At 38.4% G+C, this 20,929-nt stretch overlaps 1 protein-coding gene across 1 annotated transcript in view; it reads right to left on the bottom strand.

The window, feature by feature from the left end:
* Positions 1–740: 740 nt before the first annotated feature.
* Positions 741–20,929, bottom strand: part of DDX60L (DExD/H-box 60 like) — a 129,048-nt gene continuing 108,859 nt past the window's right edge. Inside the window, 2 exon segments of the mRNA XM_063705634.1 lie at positions 741–2,295; positions 5,165–5,227. Of these exon segments, the coding sequence (XP_063561704.1) occupies positions 2,166–2,295; positions 5,165–5,227 (193 nt within the window). The 3' untranslated portion in view covers positions 741–2,165.

Genomic DNA, 20,929 nt, shown 5'->3' on the forward strand with positions numbered 1-20,929 from the left:
ACCTGTCTTTTGCTTGAATTTGAGGGGCCTGTGACATCACTTCTCTCAGGGATGTAGAATAATTATCAATTTTTCAGTTAGTTTCTATTTTCACTAATTAGGATGGAGTGGTTGATTCCAAGATTCTTACATGAGAAACCAGAAACTAGAAGTCACATCCATTTACTTTTAATTTGCATATGTCTTTATATTTAAAAGAGGTTTCTTGTAGACAACACATAGTTGGTTATTGTGTTTTGATCCACTCTGACAATCTCTGTCTTTTGCTGTGTTTGAGCCTTTGATATTTAAAGTTATTATCTATAAAGCTGGATTAATATCTACTATGTTTGTTACTATGTGCTTATTTTAAATAAAAAAATTTAGGATTAGCCCTAAGAAAATAGTCACAAGTAAGATTTTGGCACATGACTGATATAAACCAATTTTGGGTTCAATTCTAAGGAAAAGAGGCTTTTCCATTTCTAGACAAAGTGTTTTTCTAAGCTTATATAATATATCTGTTAAGTAATGCCATATGATAAACGGTGTCTTGGTACATTCTGGATGATACAAAAGGTTACATCTTTCACCCTGAGAAAGAAATGCTCTGTGTTCAAGGTCTAGGTCTGAAACAGATTTTGTAGTATGTGACCTAGGGCTGCAGTAAAGATAGATAGCAATGAAAGCAAAGTACCTAATGCGTAGGTGTCTACAAATGGATGGACTAACAGATTTAACATAAGGAACACAACAGTAAATCAATTTAATGCCCTTTATTTTCTGATGGGTGCCAAGTCACTTACTACATAAACTACAACAATACCAAGTTTTCAGCTAATTGTTTGCTTAAAGAATCACAGAACTTACATTCAAGATTTCATTTACATACAAAATTCACTTGAGGTTTTCTGGTCGAAACTTTCAATAGCTTTAAGAATTCTATTCTCTAATTTTTAAATCACCTGCAGTTTAAGCTCATTTGAGAAACTTTTCTTCTCCTTCAGAGTACCGTATTCATTTATCACAGCAAAAACGCACCTTTAAAAGTTTGTTTTGTTATGGTTGCTGTTTGTTCCCTTATGTTTGTTTGTATGCTTGTTTTTTAAGTATGATATTGAGGGCAGAAACAATCTGAATTCCATATTCGGGTTCACAGGGTATATATATTTTTTCTGTTAGATACACACTCCTTAATCACTGCCAGGAAGTGTACTCTTGATCATTTAGAAAGAAGAAATAAGAAAGTGTAGGGGACTTAAACAAAATCTATCATTGCTATTGAACAAAACAGTTGAATCAGCATGTTCTGCTTTCAACAGGAAAGTGGTTTATAACTACTCCAAGTGACTGTCTTAGTCAATTCAGACTGCTTCAACAGAAAACCACAGACTAGATGGCTAAACAACAAACATGTATTTCTCACAATCCTGGAGGCCGGAAAGTTCAAGATCATGGTGTAAGTAGATTCAGTTCTGTTGAGGGCTTGCTTCTTGGTCTGCAGATGGCCATCTTCCCATTGTATCATCCAGTGGTAGTGAGCAGAGATTGGAGAACAAGCTCTCTTGTCTCTCTGTTAAAGGCACTAATTACATCCAAGGAGCTCCACCCTCATGACCTATCATCTCCTAATACGATCACATTGAGAGTTAGAATTTCAATATAAAAATTTTGGAGGGGAGGGCACAAACATCCAGTCCACAGCAGTGAGTTTCTTGTAATCTCAGAAGTCTTCTTACATAACTAAATTGTTGTTCAGAATTGATTTGGGTCCTTTGTGATTTATTGATCATTAATTTAAAATTCAATTAACTTGGGGATGTATTGAAAACTTGACAATGTGAAACTAATTTTGCTATACATTAACTTTAACTACTAAAAAAAACACTACCGTTCATTAAGTCGCCACCCAATCCCAATCACTTTTCTTACACTATCTCATTTAATCCTCAAAACAACTAGAGGTATTCATTTTTACTCCGGTTTTGCCAAAAATGAAGTTAAAGCTCAGATATATTACATAACTTAAAGTCATTCAGTTAGAAAATAGCAGAGCTAATATTGGAGTTTAATTCTGTTTGGCTCCAAGACAAACATTTTTTCCATTTCGTTGTGTAAGCTTAATTACATCTCTCCTTGCAAAGGGATAAATACCACATAATCAGACTTGAAAGTTTTCCATGGTGTTATTCTAAATGATTTTGACTCATTTGAATTTGCATTTCTTGAAGTTTCTCATAAAAGGTTTGACTCAATTGTTTAAATGCCAGGACTACATTGTCATGCTTATTTTCACATAGTTCACTCAAGGAGTCACTGTATAAATGATAATAATAATAAAAAAAATGAGCCCACATTTTTATAACAATCAATATTATTAAAAGGTTAGCAGAAGTAATTCCCCCCAAAACCTATCAGATGTAAATATGGAGAAAAAGTACGCAGAATATTAATAAAATGCACAGTTATCTTGTAAAATCTTTACAACATACATCATGTATCTTGAGAAAGATAAAGATATATACCTTCACATAGTTCTTCTTTTTTTCTTTTTTCTTTTTTTTTTTTTTTTTTTTTTTTGAGACAGAGTCTCGCTCTGTTGCCCAGGTTGGAGTGCAGTGGCGTGATCTGATCTCAGCTCACTGCAACCTCTGCCTCCTGGGTTCAAGCAATTCTCTGCCTCAGCCTCCCGAGTAGCTGGGATTACAGGCACCCGGCTAATTTTTATATTTTTTGTAGCAACAGGGTTTCACCATCTTGGCCAGGCTGGTCTTGAACTCCTGACCTCGTGATCCACCCGCCTCGGCCTCTCAAAGTGCTGGGATTACAGGCGTGGACCACCGTGTCCGGCCACAGTTCCTCTTTATATTACACCTAAACTTGCTCTGTGAGTTTGTAAGACCACAGAATTCCATATTCTTAGAAGCTAGAAGTGTTATTCAACTTCTTTTCTTCTCTCTACATATCTCATGAAAGCCATATGGACTTCCTAATATAGGGACAATTATTTTTAAAAACCCACAGTCACCCAATTCAGTGGAAAAAAATTCTGTCCCTATCCATATATCTTAGGATAGAAGCTGGGGTGAATGAGAGAAGACGTAGAAAAGTGAGTCCCTCAGCTACCTGACATGCTATTCGAGCATTGCAATCAATTGGGATTTGACATTTTGCCATCCTTTTTGTTTTCATGCTCCACCTTGTTCAGTCTAGAGCAGAGTTTCAGTTTTTTACTAGTCCTCAGTGGCTGAATATTAGGAATGATCACATCTTTTATCTCTAAGTCTGAAATTCCTCCAGAGTTTCAGACCTATTATTCTATTGACTGCTCAACATTTCCCCCTGGATGTCTTATAGACAACACATGTGACATTTTAAATTCCAACTCATACTTTTTTATTGTCAGTTCTGAAGTCATCATCATGTATTCCCTATTTTCATTAACACTATCATTAACCAAATTAGAAACCCAATTTGTCATAATATCTCTTTCCCCATTGCATGAATTCCTCCTCTTAAATATTTCTCCAATCCTTATCATTCATTTCTACCACCACTGCCTAATTCAAGCCTTCATTTTCTCTCACCTGGAATATGGGTATAGCCTCCAGCTTTAGCTCCCTGCTTTCAGTTTCTCTACCTCTTGAGTTAATCTATATACCCTGCCAGAATAATATCTCTAAAACATAGATCTATGTCATACTCATCCTTAGAAACTCCCCTTTGTCTACCGTTTGTCTCACCTTTGTCTACCATTTTAAATCCAAACTTCATTGCCTAACAAATAAGACCCTTCACATATACAACCAAATTCCTTTCAAAGACTCCACACTCACTTCTCAGCATTTTCCCCAGTCCCTGTCACAACCTCCACATTCTGTACTCCACCATCATTAGCTTGGGGCCTATCCCTGAATACATCAGGACCTTTAATATTTCTGTACATTTGGATACACTATTCTCCCTGCTTAAAATCTGACTACCCTAATTATTCTACTTAATTATCCGAATTAACTAGAATTATATTAAGTATAATTAATCTACTTAATGAATTTTCACTTCTCCTTTAAGACCTGATTGGAAATTACATCTTCTATAACGCTTTTTCCGATTATAGTAGCATTAATCATAAAGTTATTTATGTTATCTTAGTATTTTGTGTATAACTCAATCATAGCACTTACCACATATGACTGTCTACAAGAAAGTTTCTCCCACGACATTGAAGTGCCGGGAAGAGTGCCTCTAACACAGTAAGACCTTGATACTTTTATAATTGATAAATGAATGAAGGAATTATTTTTCCTGTTTAAACTCTTGAGATACGTTTAAAATCTCCAAAGTTTCTCAGGCTACTCAAAGAGGTTGTAGCTTTGGTAGCTATAAGCCACTGGAGGAATCCTTTATGTGGAGATACTCCAAGTGGGCGAAGTAGGGTCATCCTAAGACTTTCACTCTTTGTAGAAAGCTTCCCAAAGGGTCAGACTCGGCTCAGACCAAGGAAAACCACAAATATGTCCTCACTAACAAGGAACTCTAAATAAATATTCTCCTTCCAAAACTGAATTTATGTGAAAAACCACATACACTTGATAAAGAAGTAAGGACTAGAGGTAAGGAAAATGGAGCTAGACAAAAACTGGATGACCAATGGAGCATAGAGAAAGGAGTGCCCACATAGAGTTCATATTTGCTTGGGTCTCTGTTGAGCATTGGGCAGATGAACATAGGAAATCAATGGGAGATGCCAGAGTCTGGGAAAGGCACTGGGTACGAGAAAGATTTAACTGCTTTGAAGTGGATATAAACCAGAGACCTACTGAAGTCATTTATCTGACTCAGTGTGACTGCTCAGCATTTGTAGAAATTGAGTATAGTGAGAGTATAGCGAGGCCTGGAGATTTATGAAGTCATGAGGAAGACCCTTCCAGGCTCTGATCTGAATGAAATTCAATTACAAATGGATTTGAGATGAATCTTAACACACAAAAAAACAGTGTGACAGTGTCCTGAGGAATGGGTCTACAGAGCCTTTGGATAGCTGAATTGTAGAGAACCTGGGAGGCTCAATAGTATCTTCAGAGTGCTCCTTCATGAGAATCACAAACTTACACAAAGGAAGAGCTATATGTTTGCCAAACTATCATTAAATAATTGAGAAAATCAAACTCAGCATGAAACATACCTGATAGCCTGAATGTTGAATGCAAAATCTTTCAAACACTTTAAAAGCTGTCCCATACGCATCCTAAAGAGAACAACATTTCTTAATTAAAAAGTATAAAAACATAAACATAAAAGAATTAACTCAAACTTTAATAGTGGTCTGTCCATGGCAGTTAATTTATCTGCCAAATGCACTCCCAGTTAAGCATTCTATTGTATTAATCATAATGAAATTGAGAGGCATAGGTAAAAACCACAAAAAAAATTATTAAAGAGATAATTTGACCATTATCAAAGGGGGAGGGTGAAATATAAAAGTAAAGCTTAGAAGGGTCAATGAGGACTACAGATTAAAGTGAAAACAAAACAAGTTGATAGACTGTTATTTCTACTTACTTCTTCTACTTTCTTAGTTCTATTTCTACTTTCTTAGTTCTTCATAACTAAGAACTAGACCTAAGAAAAACAGATGTAGCTCAAGATTTGTCAAGAATAGGAGAACATTGAACAAGATGCAAGATGCCTCTGCCACACTGTCTCTCCTATGAGAAATGACTGGGAGTCAGGGTGGCTTCTTCCTACAGGAAAATGGTATGCAAAAGACTTCCAGCGGTTTCCATAGCCATCACAGATGCCAGCAGTTCTTGCTACAAGAGAGTCTCCCAGTCCTCACAGGCCCAGAATCTATTTTGGAGAGTTGCCAGAAGTTTAAGTAGTTTCGTTGCCCCAGAGTAAGAGCCCACATTGTGTATCTCCTCCTTCATGACCTAAGCAGCTATGGCATGATGACATTTTGAAGGCCAGTAGCCAATCTCTCTCTCCATCCCTGAAGCCCCACTATCATTTCACATCCAAAGCTATGTGGCAGCCCACCACCCACTGGGGAAAAGGCAGACATGCACAGCAAGAAAACCACTGAACAGGTGGCCAGGCCACTGCACCAGTGCATACTCCTGCTGCGTAGCCAGAAAAACCACCATGCCTGCACCAACCCATGCCAAGCCTGGCAGCCAGGGCAGAGGTGGCCCCACCTCCTGAAAAGACTGCGGCACGCCAGTCAGCCCAGCATGCATTTACATGTGCCTGGCCTGACAGCCAGTTCAGCAGAGGCCTCACCTTCCCAGGGACACTGCCACACAGCCAGCAGTCCCACTACACATGCACTTGGCCCAGTATCCAGTTCAACAGCAGCCCGACCTCCCCATAGACACTGCCACACAGCTGGCCAGCCCACATATGCCTGCACTCAAACCAACAGCAGTCCAACAGTGGTCTTACCTCCTCCAGAGACACTACTGCACAGCTGGCTGGCTCACTGCACCCACAGATACCCAGCTCAAGAGCCAGCCTGGTGATAGCCTCACTTCTCTGGAGAGTCCACCATACAGCCTGCTGGCACACTGAACCAAAATATGCCTGCCCCAAATAACCAGCTCAGTGCCCCTGCCCCCACCAAAACCATACTACCAACATCTGTAGCCTATCCTCCTGTAGATATCATACAAAAGAACCAAAAAAATCTTGGAGCTAAAGAATTCAATGCATTAAGTTTTAAAAGAATGAGAGCTTTAGCAACAGACTAGATCAAGCTAAAGAAATAATTTCTGAATTTGAAGACTGGTCTTTTGAAATAACCAGTCAAAGAGGGAAAAAGAATAAAAAGGAATTAAAAAACTGTATAGGACTTATGGGACACCATTAAATGAACAAATATTCACCTTATAGGGGCACCAGAGGGAGAAGTAGAGAGATATTTTGTTATTATTATTAACAAAATAATAGCTGAAAACTTCCCATGTCTTGGGAGACATATGCATCTAAGAAGCTCAAAAGTCCCCAATTAGTTTCAACCCACAAAGATACTCTCTGAGGCACATTATAACCAAACTGTCAAAAGTCAAAGACAAAGAATTCTAAATGCTGAAGAGAAAAGCATCAAGTCACACATAAGGGAATCCTCATGAGACTATCAGCAGATTCCCAGCAGAAACCTCACAGGCCAGGAAAGAATGGAATGATATATTCAAAGTGCTGAAAGAAAAAGAAAAGTCAGTCAAGAATACTACATCCAGGAAAGCTATCCTTCAGAAATGAAGGAGAAATAAAGATCTTCCCAGACAAGCAAAAGCTGAGGAAATTTATCACTACTAGTCTAGGCTTACAAGAAATTCTTAAGTGAATGCTACAACTAAAAATGAAAGAATGATCATTACTATCACAAAAATATTTGAAAGATTAAAACTCATCGATAGAAGTAAATTCGTAATCAAATTAAGAATAACCTCATGTTGTGTGGGTGCTACGGAAATCCTTCAATTCTCTAGTCCGAAAGCTTTAAGTCAAAATGGTCAAAAAACAACAAAACCTACAATTAATGACTAAAGAATACACAATAGATAAAGATGTAAATTAAGTCAACAAAAACAGAAATTATTGTGGGGAAGCAAGAAAGTCTAAAATATTTTTATGTGACCAAAGTTAAGTTGTTATCAGCATAAAATAGTCTATTATAACTACAAGACTCTTTATGTTAGCACATGATAACCACAAAGAAAGAACTTACAGCAGGCACACAAATGAGAAAAAAGAAGAAAATAAAGCTTAGCACCACAGAAAACCACCAAACCACAGACATAAACAACAAGAGAGGAATAAAGGAACAAAGAATCTACAAAACAACCAGAAAACAATGAACAAAATGGCAGATGTAAGTTCTTACCTACTTATAATTACCTCGAAAATAAATAAAGTCTCCAGTTAAAAGATACAGAGTGAATAAATTTTATTTTAAAGGTAACAGAGTAAAACCCTGTCTGTACAAAAAAGAAAAATAAAAAATTAGCCAGGTGTGGTGGTGTGCACCTGTAGTCCTAGCTACTCAGGAGGCTGAGCTGGGAGGACTGAATGAACCCAGGAGTTTGAGGCTGCAGTGAGCTATGATTGTGCCACTGTACTCCAGCCCCAGTGACAGAGAGAGACTCTGTCTCTTAAAAAAATTAACTAAATGTACGATTGTATGCTGACTACTACAGAATCACCTCACCATTAAAGACAAGCATAGAATGAAAGTGAAGGAAGGGACAAAGATATCCCATGCAAACAGAAATCAAAAGTGAGCAGGAGTAGCAATACTTATATCAGATAAAATGAACTTTAAGACAAAAACTATAAAAAGGACAAAGTCATTATATAATGATAAAGGAATCAATTCAACAAGAGGATATAGCATTGTAATTCTATATACCAAAACATCCAAATATATAAAGCAATTATTATTAGATCTAAAAGGAGAGATAAACTGCAGTATAATAATATTAGGGACTTCAACATCCCACTTTCAACACTGAATGGGTCATCCAGGCAAAAAAATAACAAGGAATCATCAGAATTAAACTGCACCATAGACCAAATTGACCTAACAGCCATTTTTTAGAGACAGGGTCTTGCTATGATGCCTAGGCTGGTCTTGAACTCCTGACCTCAAGTGATCATCCCACCTCAACCTCCCAAAGTGCTGGGATTACAGGTGTGGGCCACTGTGCCTGGCTGATATTTTTTACAGAATATTCTGTCCAACAGCTTCAAAATGCACATTTTTCTCAACTGCACATGGAACATTCTCTTGGATAGATCATATGTTTGATCGCCAAACAAGTCTGAACAAATTTAAGAATATAGAGATCATATCAAGTCACTTTTCTGAGCAAAATGGTATAAAACTAGAAATCAGCAACAAGAAATGCTCTGGAAAATTTACAAATACATGGAAATTAAACAATTACTCAAAAAAAACCCAACAGATCAATAAGCAAATTAAAAGGGAAATTTAAATATTTCTTAAGACAAATGAGAATGGAAACACATTATAACAAAACTTATGGAACACAGAAAAAGCAGTTTTAAAATGGAATTTATAGCAATAAAGGCCTAAATCAAAAAAGAAAAAAGATTTTTACTAAACAACCAAATGATGCACCTCAAGAAACTTAATACACAAGAACAAACTAAACCCAAAACTGGTAGAAGGAAAGAATAAAGCTTAAAGAAGCAGACGTAAACAAAATAGAGGCAAAAAGTGCAATTTGAAAGGTCAATGAAATGAAGATGGTTTTAAAAAGATAAACAAAATTGATAAACCTTTAGCTAGACTAAGAAAAAAAGAGGGAAGACTAAAATAAATAAAATTAGATATTAAAAAGGAGACATTACAACAGTTCCACAGAAGTACAAAAAATAATAAGATACTATTATCAACAACTATACACTAACACATTTGATAACATGGAAGAAATGGCTAAGTTCCTGGACATATACAACTTCCCAAAATTAAATAAAGAAGAAATAGAAAATCTAAACAGAGCAGTAATGAGAGAAGAAATTGAACTAGTAATCATAAGTTTTTCATCAGAAAAAAAAAAAGCCCACGACTTAATGGCTTCACTGCTGAATTCTACCAAACATTTAAAGAAGACTACTACCAATCCTCTTCAAACTATTAAGGGAATTTAAGAGGAGGGACTACTTCCAAATTTTTTTTACAAGACCAACATTATTCTGACTCCAAAACCAGACAAGGATACAGCAACAACAACAAAAATTATAGGCCAATATATCTGATAAACACAAATCCAAAAATTCTCAACAAGATACTAGCAAACCAAATTCAAAAGCACATTAAAAATGTCATTCAATAAGATCAAGGGGGATTTATCCAGGGAATGCAAGGATAGTGCAATATATGCAAATCAATAAATGAGATAAATCGCATTAACAGGAAAACAAAAACCATATGATCTTTCAATAGATACAGAAAAGGCATTTGACAAAATTCAAAACATCCCTTCATAATAAAAACTCTTAACAAATTAGGTATAGAAGATATGTACCTCAACACAATAAAAGCCATATATGACAAATCCATAGCTAACATCATACAATCAGGAATAAGACAAGGATGCCGACTTTCACCATTTTTATTCAACATAGTACTGGTAGTCCTAGCCAGGGCAACCAGACAAGAGAATAAATAATTAAAGACATCCAAATCGGAAAGGAAAAAGTCAGATTGTCCCTGTTTTCAGACAGGATCTTATATATAGGAAACCCTAAGGACTTAATGAAAAACTGCTAGAACTGATCAACAAATAATATAAATTTGCAGGATACAAAATTAATACACAAAAATCAGTAGTGTTTCTATGCAATAATAGCAAACTGTCTGAAAATAAAAAGTTTTTTTAAAACAAATTCATTTACAATAGCTACAAAAAATTAGATAATAAATAAACAAGAAGGTAAAAGATCTCTACACTGAAAACTGTAAAACATTGATGAAAGAAATTAAAGAGGACACTAAGAAATGAAAAGATATTCCATGTTCAGGGAATGAAAAAAATAGTATTGTTAAAATGGCCACACTACCCAAAACGATCTATAAATTTAATACAATCTCCATTAAAATACCAATGACATTTTTTACAAAAATAGGAAAAAAGTCCTAAAATTTGTAGGAAACCACAAAAAGTCCCAAATATGCAAAGCAATCCTCAGCAAAAAGAATGCAGCTAGAGGCATCACACTGACTTCAACACACTATATACTACAAAGCTATCATAAACAAAACAGTATGATTCCATCATAAAAACCACATACTTTGACCAATGAAACAGTAGAAAACCCAGAAATAAATCCACACATTTACACCCAACTGATTTTTTATAAATTAGCTTTTCCCTTATGTGTGCCAAGAACACACATGAGGGAAAAGGGAATGTGTGTTTAATATGTTATGCCATTATATTATATGTTAATATATTATATGCTATTATATATGTGTTTAATAGGTTATGCTGATATGTTATATGTTAATATGTTAATAACATATTAAATATAATAGCATAATTTAATATGCTAATATGTCAATATATGATGCTGGGAAAATTAGATATACACATGCACAAGAATGAAACTAGACTCCTACTTCTCACCATATACAAAAATCTACTCAAAATGGTTAAAGACTTAAATGTAAAACCTGAAACTATAAAACAATTAATATGGTTTGGCTGTGTCTCCACACAAATCTCATCATGAATCTTAACTCCCACAATTACCACATGTCGTGGGAGGAACCCAGTGGGAGGTTATTGATTTATGAGGGCGGGTCTTTTCTGCACTGTTCTTGTGATAGTGAATGAGTCTCATGAGACCTGATGGTTTTAAAAACAGGAATGTCCCTGTACAAGCTCTCTTTTCTCATCTGCCACCATGTGAGACGTGCCTTTCACCTTCTGCCATGATGGTAAGGTCTCCCCAGCCATATGGAACTCTAAGTCCAATAAAACTTTTTCTTTTGTAAGTTGTCCAGTCTTGGGTATGTCTTTATCGGCAGTGTGAAAATGAACTAATACAGTAAATTGGTACCAGTAGAGTGGGGTGCTGCTGAAAAGATAACTGAAAATGTGGAAGTGACTTTGGAACTGGGTAACAGGCAGAGGTTGAAACAGTTTGGAAAGCTCAGAAGAAGACAGGAAAACGTGGGAAAGTTTGGAACTTCCTAAAGACTAGTTGAATGGCTTTGCCCAAAATGCTGACAGCAATATGGACAATAAAGTCCAGTCTAAGGTGGTCTCAGATGGAAATGAGGAACTTATTGGGAACTGGAGCAAAGGTAGCTCTTGTATGTTTTAGCAAAGAGACTGGCAGCATTTTGCCCCTGCCCTAGAGATTTATGGAACTTAGAACTTGAGAGAGATGATTTAGGGTACCTGGAGAAAGAAATTTCTAAGCAGCAAAGCATTCAAGAGGTGACTTGGGTACTGTTAAAGGCATTCAGTTTTATAAGGGAAGCAGAGCATAACAGTTTGGAAAATTTGCAGCTTGGCAATGCAATAGAAAAGAAAATTCCATTTTCTGAGGAGAAATTTAAGCCGGCTGCAGAAATTTGCATAAGTAACAAGGAGCCTAACGTTAATCCCCAAGACAATGGGGTAAATGTCTCCAGGACGTGGCAGAGGTCTTCATGGCAGACCCTCCCATCAGAGGTCTGGAAACCCAGGAGGAAAAAGTGGTTTCATGGGCCAGGCCCAGGGTCCCTGTGCTGTGTGCAACCTAGGGACTTTGTGCCCTGCGTCCCAGCTGCTCCAGCCATGGCTGAAAAAGGCTAATGTAGAGCTTGAGCCATGGCTCCAAAGGGTGCAAGCCCCAAGCCTTGGTAGCTTCCACATGGTGTTCAGCCTGCAGGTGCACAGAAGTCAATAATTGAGATTTGGGAACCCCTGCCTAGATTTCAGAAGATGTATGGAAACGCCTGGATGCCCAGGCAGAAGTTTGCTGCAGGAGCAGGGCCCCCATGGAGAACCTGTTCTCAGGCAGTGCAGAAGGAAAATGTGGGGTCAGAGCCCCCACGCAGAATCCTAAGTGGGGCACTGCCTAGTGGAGCTGTGAGAAGAGGGCCACTATCCTCTGTACCCCAGAATGGTAGACCCACTGAAAGCTTGCACTGTGCACCTGGAAAAGCCACAGACACTCAATGCCAGCCTGTGAAAGCAGCCAGGAGGGAGGCTGTACCCTGCAAAGCCAAAGGGGTGGAGCTGCCCAAGACTATGGAAACCCAACCTCTTGCATCAGCATGGCTCGGATGCAAGACATGGAGTCAAAGGAGATCATTTTGGAGCTTTAAGATTTGACTGCCCTGCTGGATTTCAAATTGCATGGGGCCTGTAGCCCCTTTGTTTTGGCCAATTTCTCCCATTTGGAATGGCTGTATTTACCCAATCCTCATACCCCCATTGTATCTAGGAAGTAACTAACTTGCTTTTGATTTTACAGGCTCATAGATGGAATGGACTTGCCTTGTATCAGATAAGACATTGGACAGTAGACTTTTGAGTTAATGCTGAAATGAGTTAAGACTCTGGGGGACTGCTGGGAAGGCATGATTGGTTTTGAAATGTGAGGACATGAGATTTGGGAGGGGCCAGGGGCAGAATGATATAGTTTGCCTGTGTCCCCACCCAAATCTTATCTTGAATTGTAACTCCCACAATTCCCATGTGTCATGGGAGGAACCCGGGGGGAGGTGACTGAATTATGGGGGCAGGTCGTTCCTGAGCTGTTCTCCTGATAGTGAAGGAGTCTCACAAGATCTGATGGTTTTAAAAATGGGAGTTTCCCTGCACATGCTCTCTTCTCTTGTCTGCAGCCATGTGAGACATGCCTTTCAGCTTCTATCATGATTGTGAGGTCGTGGAACTGTAGGTCAAATAAACCCCTTTCTTTTAAAAATTGCCCAGTCTTGGGTATGTCTTTATCAGCAGTGTGAAAACAAACTAACACAGACGTTTAAAAACAAACAAACAAACAAACAAACAAAAAACCAGCAGAAAAACTTCATGATATTGGACTGGGCAAGGATTTTTTAAATAAGATCTCAAAAACACAAGCAATAAAAGCAAAAATAGACAAAAGAGATTACATCAAACTAAAAAGTTTTCCACAGTAAAGAAAACAACAGAGTGAAGAGATAACCTATAAGATGGGAGAAAAATATCTACACACTATACATCAGACAAAAGATTCACATCCAGAATACATAAGAAACATAACAGCAAAAAAAATCAATTTAAAAATGGGCAAAAAACTTTAATAGACATTTCTCAACAGAAAGTATACAAAAGGCCAACAGGTATATGAAAAAATGTTCACTATCACTAATCATCATAAAATGCCAATCAAAACCACAAGCAAATACCACCTCACTCTAGTTAGCATGGCTATTAATAATAAAAAGACAAAAGAAAACAAGTGTTGGTGTGAATGTGAAGGAAAGGGAACCCTTACACGCTGTGGGTAGGATTATAAATAAGTATATCCATTATGGAAAACAGTGTGTAAATTCTTCAAAACATTAAAACTAGAATTACGATAAGATCAAGCAATCCCACTACTAAATATATATCCAAAGAAATTAAATCAGTATGTCAAAGAGATATCTGCACTCCCATCCTTATTGCCACACTATTTACAATAGCTATGATATGGAATCAACTTAAGTGTCCAACAGTGGATGAATAGATAAAGAAAATGTGGTACATATACACAATTAGATACTATTCAGCCATAAAAAGGAATGAAATCCTGTCATTTGTGGCAACATGAATCAATCTGGAGGACATTATGTTAAGTGAAATAAGCCAGAGACAGAAAGAAAAATATTGCATGATATCACTCACATGTAAAGTTTAAAGGAAGAAAAATTAATACAATAGAAGTAGAGGGTAGAATAATGGTTACAAAGATTGGGGAGGGGAAGAGAAAGGAGAAGGTGGGCAGAGGTTGAACAACATGTACAAAATTACAGTAAGTAGATAGGAGGAATAAGTTCTAGTGTTTTATTGCACAGTAAGGTACATATAGTTAACAGCATTGTATTGTAGATTACAAAGTAGCCAGAAGAGAGGTTTTGAACATTCTCACCACAAAAAAATGATAAGTGCATAAGGTGATGGGTACCCTGGCTAACCTGATTTGATCACTATGCAACATGTATGTTTCACAATATCAAACTGTATCCTATATCCATGCACAGTTACAATATGTCAATTTAAAAACTTTAAAAAGAACAGCATTTAAATATTTAAAACTTATTTTTATCAGAATTATTTAAAAATTTATGTAAAATACATATAGAATTCCTGAATCACTGTTTAAAAGCATGACTTTCCCCATTTCTACCTACCTGTTTCCATGGCTAAATTCTTCACTTTCCATGTGAATTCTAAGTATTCATCCTTCTTTACTGCTTTGTAAAATGTTTTCCATGTCAAAGAACTAGAACAAGTGTCACTTTCTAACAGACACCTGCTAAGTTAACTTTCTCATAATGGAAGTTTCAGATTTTTTCCCTCCATGTCACATTTGTGGGAAAAAAATAAATATTAATTTATTTTGAAGGATAGTGGGGGGAGGAGCCAAGATGGCCGAATAGGAACAGCTCCGGTCTACAGCTCCCAGCGTGAGCGACGCAGAAGACGGGTGATTTCTGCATTTCCATCTGAGGTACCGGGTTCATCTCACTAGGGAGTGCCAGACAGTGGGCGCAGGCCAGTGGGTGCGCGCACCATGCGCGAGCCGAAGCAGGGCGAGGCATTGCCTCACCTGGGAAGCGCAAGGGGTCAGGGAGTTCCCTTTCTGAGTCAAAGAAAGGGGTGACGGACACACCTGGAAAATCGGGTCACTCCCACCCGAATATTGCGCTTTTCAGACCGGCTTAAAAAACGGTGCACCACGAGACTATATCCCACACCTGGCTCGGAGGGTCCTATGCCCACGGAATCTCGCTGATTGCTAGCACAGCAGTCTGAGATCAAACTGCAAGGCAGCAGCGAGGCTGGGGGAGGGGCGCCCGCCATTGCCCAGGCTTGCTTAGGTAAACAAAGCAGCCCGGGAAGCTCGAACTGGGTGGAGCCCACAACAGCTCAAGGAGGCTTGCCTGCCTCTGTAGGCTCCACCTCTGGGGGCAGGGCACAGACAAACAAAAAGACAGCAGTAACCTCTGCAGACTTAAATGTCCCTGTCTGACAGCTTTGAAGAGAGCAGTGGTTCTCCCAGCAAGCAGCTGGAGATCTGAGAACGGGCAGACTGCCTCCTCAAGTGGTTCCCTGACCCCTGACCCCCGAGCAGCCTAACTGGGAGGCACCCCCCAGCAGGGGCACACTGACACCTCACACGGCAGGGTATTCCAACAGACCTGCAGCTGAGGGTCCTGTCTGTTAGAAGGAAAACTAACAAACAGAAAGGACATCCACACCAAAAACCCATCTGTACATCACCATCATCAAAGACCAAAAGTAGATAAAACCACAAAGATGGGGAAAAAACAGAACAGAAAAACTGGAAACTCTAAAACGCAGAGCACCTCTCCTCCTCCAAAGGAACGCAGTTCCTCACCAGCAACGGAACAAAGCTGGATGGAGAATGATTTTGACGAGCTGAGAGAAGAAGGCTTCAGACGATCAAATTACTCTGAGCTACGGGAGGACATTCAAACCAAAGGCAAAGAAGTTGAAAACTTTGAAAAAAATTGAGACGAATGTATAACTAGAATAACCAATACAGAGAAGTGCTTAAAGGAGCTGATGGAGCTGAAAACCAAGGCTCGAGAACTACGTGAAGAATGCAGAAGCCTCAGGAGCCGATGCGATCAACTGGAAGAAAGGGTATCAGCAATGGAAGATGAAATGAATGAAATGAAGCGAGAAGGGAAGTCTAGAGAAAAAAGAATAAAAAGAAATGAGCAAAGCCTCCAAGAAATATGGGACTATGTGAAAAGACCAAATCTACGTCTGATTGGTGTACCTGAAAGTGATGCGGAGAATGGAACCAAGTTGGAAAACACTCTGCAGGATATTATCCAGGAGAACTTCCCCAATCTAGCAAGGCAGGCCAACATTCAGATTCAGGAAATACAGAGAACGCCACAAAGATACTCCTCGAGAAGAGCAACTCCAAGACACATAATTGTCAGATTCACCAAAGTTGAAATGAAGGAAAAAATGTTAAGGGCAGCCAGAGAGAAAGGTCGGGTTACCCTCAAAGGGAAGCCAATCAGACTAACAGCGGATTTCTCGGCAGAAACCCTACAAGCCAGAAGAGAGTGGGGGCCAATATTCAACATTCTTAAAGAAAAGAATTTTCAACCCAGAATTTCATATCCAGCCAAACTAAGCTTCATAAGTGAAGGAGGAATAAAATACTTTACAGACAAGCAAATGCTGAGAGATTTTGTCACCACCAGGCCTGCCCTACAAGAGCTCCTGAAGGAAGCGCTAAACATGGAAAGGAACAACCGGTACCAGCCGCTGCAAAATCATGCCAAAATGTAAAGACCATCGAGACTAGGAAGAAACTGCATCAACTAATGAGCAAAATCACCAGCTAACATCATAATGACAGGATCAAATTCACACATAACAATATTGACTTTAAATGTAAATGGACTAAATGCTCCAATTAAAAGACACAGACTGGCAAGTTGGATAAAGAGTCAAGACCCATCAGTGTGCTGTATTCAGGAAACCCATCTCACGTGCAGAGACACACATAGGCTCAAAATAAAAGGATGGAGGAAGATCTACCAAGCAAATGGAAAACAAAAAAAGGCAGGGGTTGCAATCCTCGTCTCTGATAAAACAGACTTTAAACCAACAAAGATCAAAAGAGACAAAGAAGGCCATTACATAATGGTAAAGGGATCAATTCAGCAAGAGGAGCTAACTATCCTAAATATATATGCACCCAATACAGGAGCACCCAGATTCATAAAGCAAGTCCTGAGTGACCTACAAAGAGACTTAGACTCCCACACATTAATAATGGGAGACTTTAACACCCCACTGTCAACATTAGACAGATCAACGAGACAGAAAGTCAACAAGGATACACAGGAATTGAACTCAGCTCTGCACCAAGCGGACCTAATAGACATCTACAGAACTCTCCACCCCAAATCAACAGAATATACATTTTTTTCAGCACCACACCACACCTATTCCAAAATTGACCACATACTGGGAAGTAAAGCTCTCCTCAGCAAATGTAAAAGAACAGAAATTATAACAAACTATCTCTCAGACCACAGTGCAATCAAACTAGAACTCAGGATTAAAAATCTCACTCAAAGCCGCTCAACTACATGGAAACTGAACAACCTGCTCCTGAATGACTACTGGGTACATAACGAAATGAAGGCAGAAATAAAGATGTTCTTTGAAACCAACGAGAACAAAGACACAACATACCAGAATCTCTGGGATGCATTCAAAGCAGTGTGTAGAGGGAAATTTATAGCACTAAATGCCCACAACAGAAAGCAGGAAAGATCCAAAATTGACACCCTAACATCACAATTAAAAGAACTAGAAAAGCAAGAGCAAACACATTCAAAAGCTAGCAGAAGGCAAGAAATAACTAAAATCAGAGCAAAACTGAAGGAAATAGAGACACAAAAAACCCTTCAAAAAATCAATGAATCCAGGAGCTGGTTTTTTGAAAGGATCAACAAAATTGATAGACCGCTAGCAAGACTAATAAAGAAAAAAAGAGAGAAGAATCAAATAGACACAATAAAAAATGATAAAGGGGATATCACCACCGATCCCACAGAAATACAAACTACCATCAGAGAATACTACAAACACCTCTACGCAAATAAACTAGAAAATCTAGAAGAAATGGATACATTCCTCGACACATACACTCTCCCAAGACTAAACCAGGAAGAAGTTGAATCTCTGAATAGACCAATAACAGGAGCTGAATTTGTGGCAATAATCAATAGTTTACCAACCAAAAAGAGTCCAGGACCAGATGGATTCACAGCCGAATTCTACCAGAGGTACAAGGAGGAACTGGTACCATTGCTTCTGAAACTATTCCAATCAATAGAAAAAGAGGGAATCCTCCCTAACTCATTTTATGAGGCCAGCATCATTCTGATACCAAAGCCTGGCAGAGACACAACCAAAAAAGAGAATTTTAGACCAATATCCTTGATGAACATTGATGCAAAAATCCTCAATAAAATACTGGCAAACCGAATCCAGCAGCACATCAAAAAGCTTATCCACCATGATCAAGTGGGCTTCATCCCTGGGATGCAAGGCTGGTTCAATATACGCAAATCAATAAATGTAATCCAGCATATAAACAGAGCCAAAGACAAAAACCACATGATTATCTCAATAGATGCAGAAAAAGCCTTTGACAAAATTCAACGACCCTTCATGCTAAAAACTCTCAATAAATTAGGTATTGATGGGACGTATTTCAAAATAATAAGAGCTATCTATGACAAACCCACAGCCAATATCATACTGAATGGGCAAAAACTGGAAGCATTCCCTTTGAAAACTGGCACAAGACAGGGATGCCCTCTCTCACCGCTCCTATTCAACATAGTGTTGGAAGTTCTGGCCAGGGCAATCAGGCAGGAGAAGGAAATAAAGGGTATTCAATTAGGAAAAGAGGAAGTCAAATTGTCCCTGTTTGCAGATGACATGATTGTTTATCTAGAAAACCCCATTGTCTCAGCCCAAAATCTCCTTAAGCTGATAAGCAACTTGAGCAAAGTCTCAGGATACAAAATCAATGTACAAAAATCACAAGCATTCTTATACACCAACAACAGACAAACAGAGAGCCAAATCATGAGTGAACTCCCATTCACAATTGCTTCAAAGAGAATAAAATACCTAGGAATCCAACTTACAAGGGATGTGAAGGACCTCTTCAAGGAGAACTACAAACCACTGCTCAAGGAAATAAAAGAGGATACAAACAAATGGAAGAACATTCCATGCTCATGGGTAGGAAGAATCAATATCGTGAAAATGGCCATACTGCCCAAGGTCATTTACAGATTCAATGCCATCCCCATCAAGCTACCAATGACTTTCTTCACAGAATTGGAAAAAATTACTTTAAAGTTCATATGGAACCAAAAAAGACCCCGCATCGCCAAGTCAATCCTAAGCCAAAAGAACAAAGCTGGAGGCATCACACTACCTGACTTCAAACTATACTACAAGGCTACAGTAACAAAAACAGCATGGTACTGGTACCAAAACAGAGATATAGATCAATGGAACAGAACAGAGCCCTCAGAAATAACGCCGCATACCTACAACTATCTGATCTTTGACAAACCTGAGAAAAACAAGCAATGGGGAAAGGATTCCCTATTTAATAAATGGTGCTGGGAAAACTGGCTAGCCATATGTAGAAAGCTGAAACTGGATCCCTTCCTTACACCTTATACAAAAATCAATTCAAGATGGATTAAAGATTTAAACGTTAGACCTAAAACCATAAAAACCCTAGAAGAAAACCTAGGCATTACCATTCAGGACATAGGCGTGGGCAAGGACTTCATGTCCAAAACACCAAAAGCAATGGCAACAAAAGACAAAATTGACACATGGGATCTAATTAAACTAAAGAGCTTCTGCACAGCAAAAGAAACTACCATCAGAGTGAACAGGCAACCTACAACATGGGAGAAAATTTTTGCAACCTACTCATCTGACAAAGGGCTAATATCCAGAATCTACAATGAACTCAAACAAATTTACAAGAAAAAAACAAACAACCCCATCAAAAAGTGGGCAAAGAATATGAACAGACACTTCTCAAAAGAAGACATTTATGCAGCCAAAAAACACATGAAAAAATGCTCATCATCACTGGCCATCAGAGAAATGCAAATCAAAACCACTATGAGATATGATCTCACACCAGTTAGAATGGCAATCATTAAAAAGTCAGGAAACAACAGGTGCTGGAGAGGATGTGGAGAAATAGGAACACTTTTACAGTGTTGGTGGGACTGTAAACTAGTTCAACCATTGTGGAAGTCAGTGTGGCGATTCCTCAGGGATCTAGAACTAGAAATACCATTTGACCCAGCCATCCCATTACTGGGTATATACCCAAAGGACTATAAATCATGCTGCTATAAAGACACATGCACACGTATGTTTATTGCGGCATTATTCACAATAGCAAAGACTTGGAACCAACCCACATGTCCAACAATGATAGACTGGATTAAGAAAATGTGGCACATATACACCATGGAATACTATGCAGCCATAAAAAATGATGAGTTCATGTCCTTTGTAGGGACATGGATGAAATTGGAAACCATCATTCTCAGTAAACTATCGCAAGAACAAAAAACCAAACACCACATATTCTCACTCATAGGTGGGAATTGAACAATGAG

The sequence above is a fragment of the Gorilla gorilla genome, chromosome 3 (assembly GCF_029281585.2).
Source record: "Gorilla gorilla gorilla isolate KB3781 chromosome 3, NHGRI_mGorGor1-v2.1_pri, whole genome shotgun sequence".
Taxonomy (NCBI): domain Eukaryota; kingdom Metazoa; phylum Chordata; class Mammalia; order Primates; family Hominidae; genus Gorilla; species Gorilla gorilla.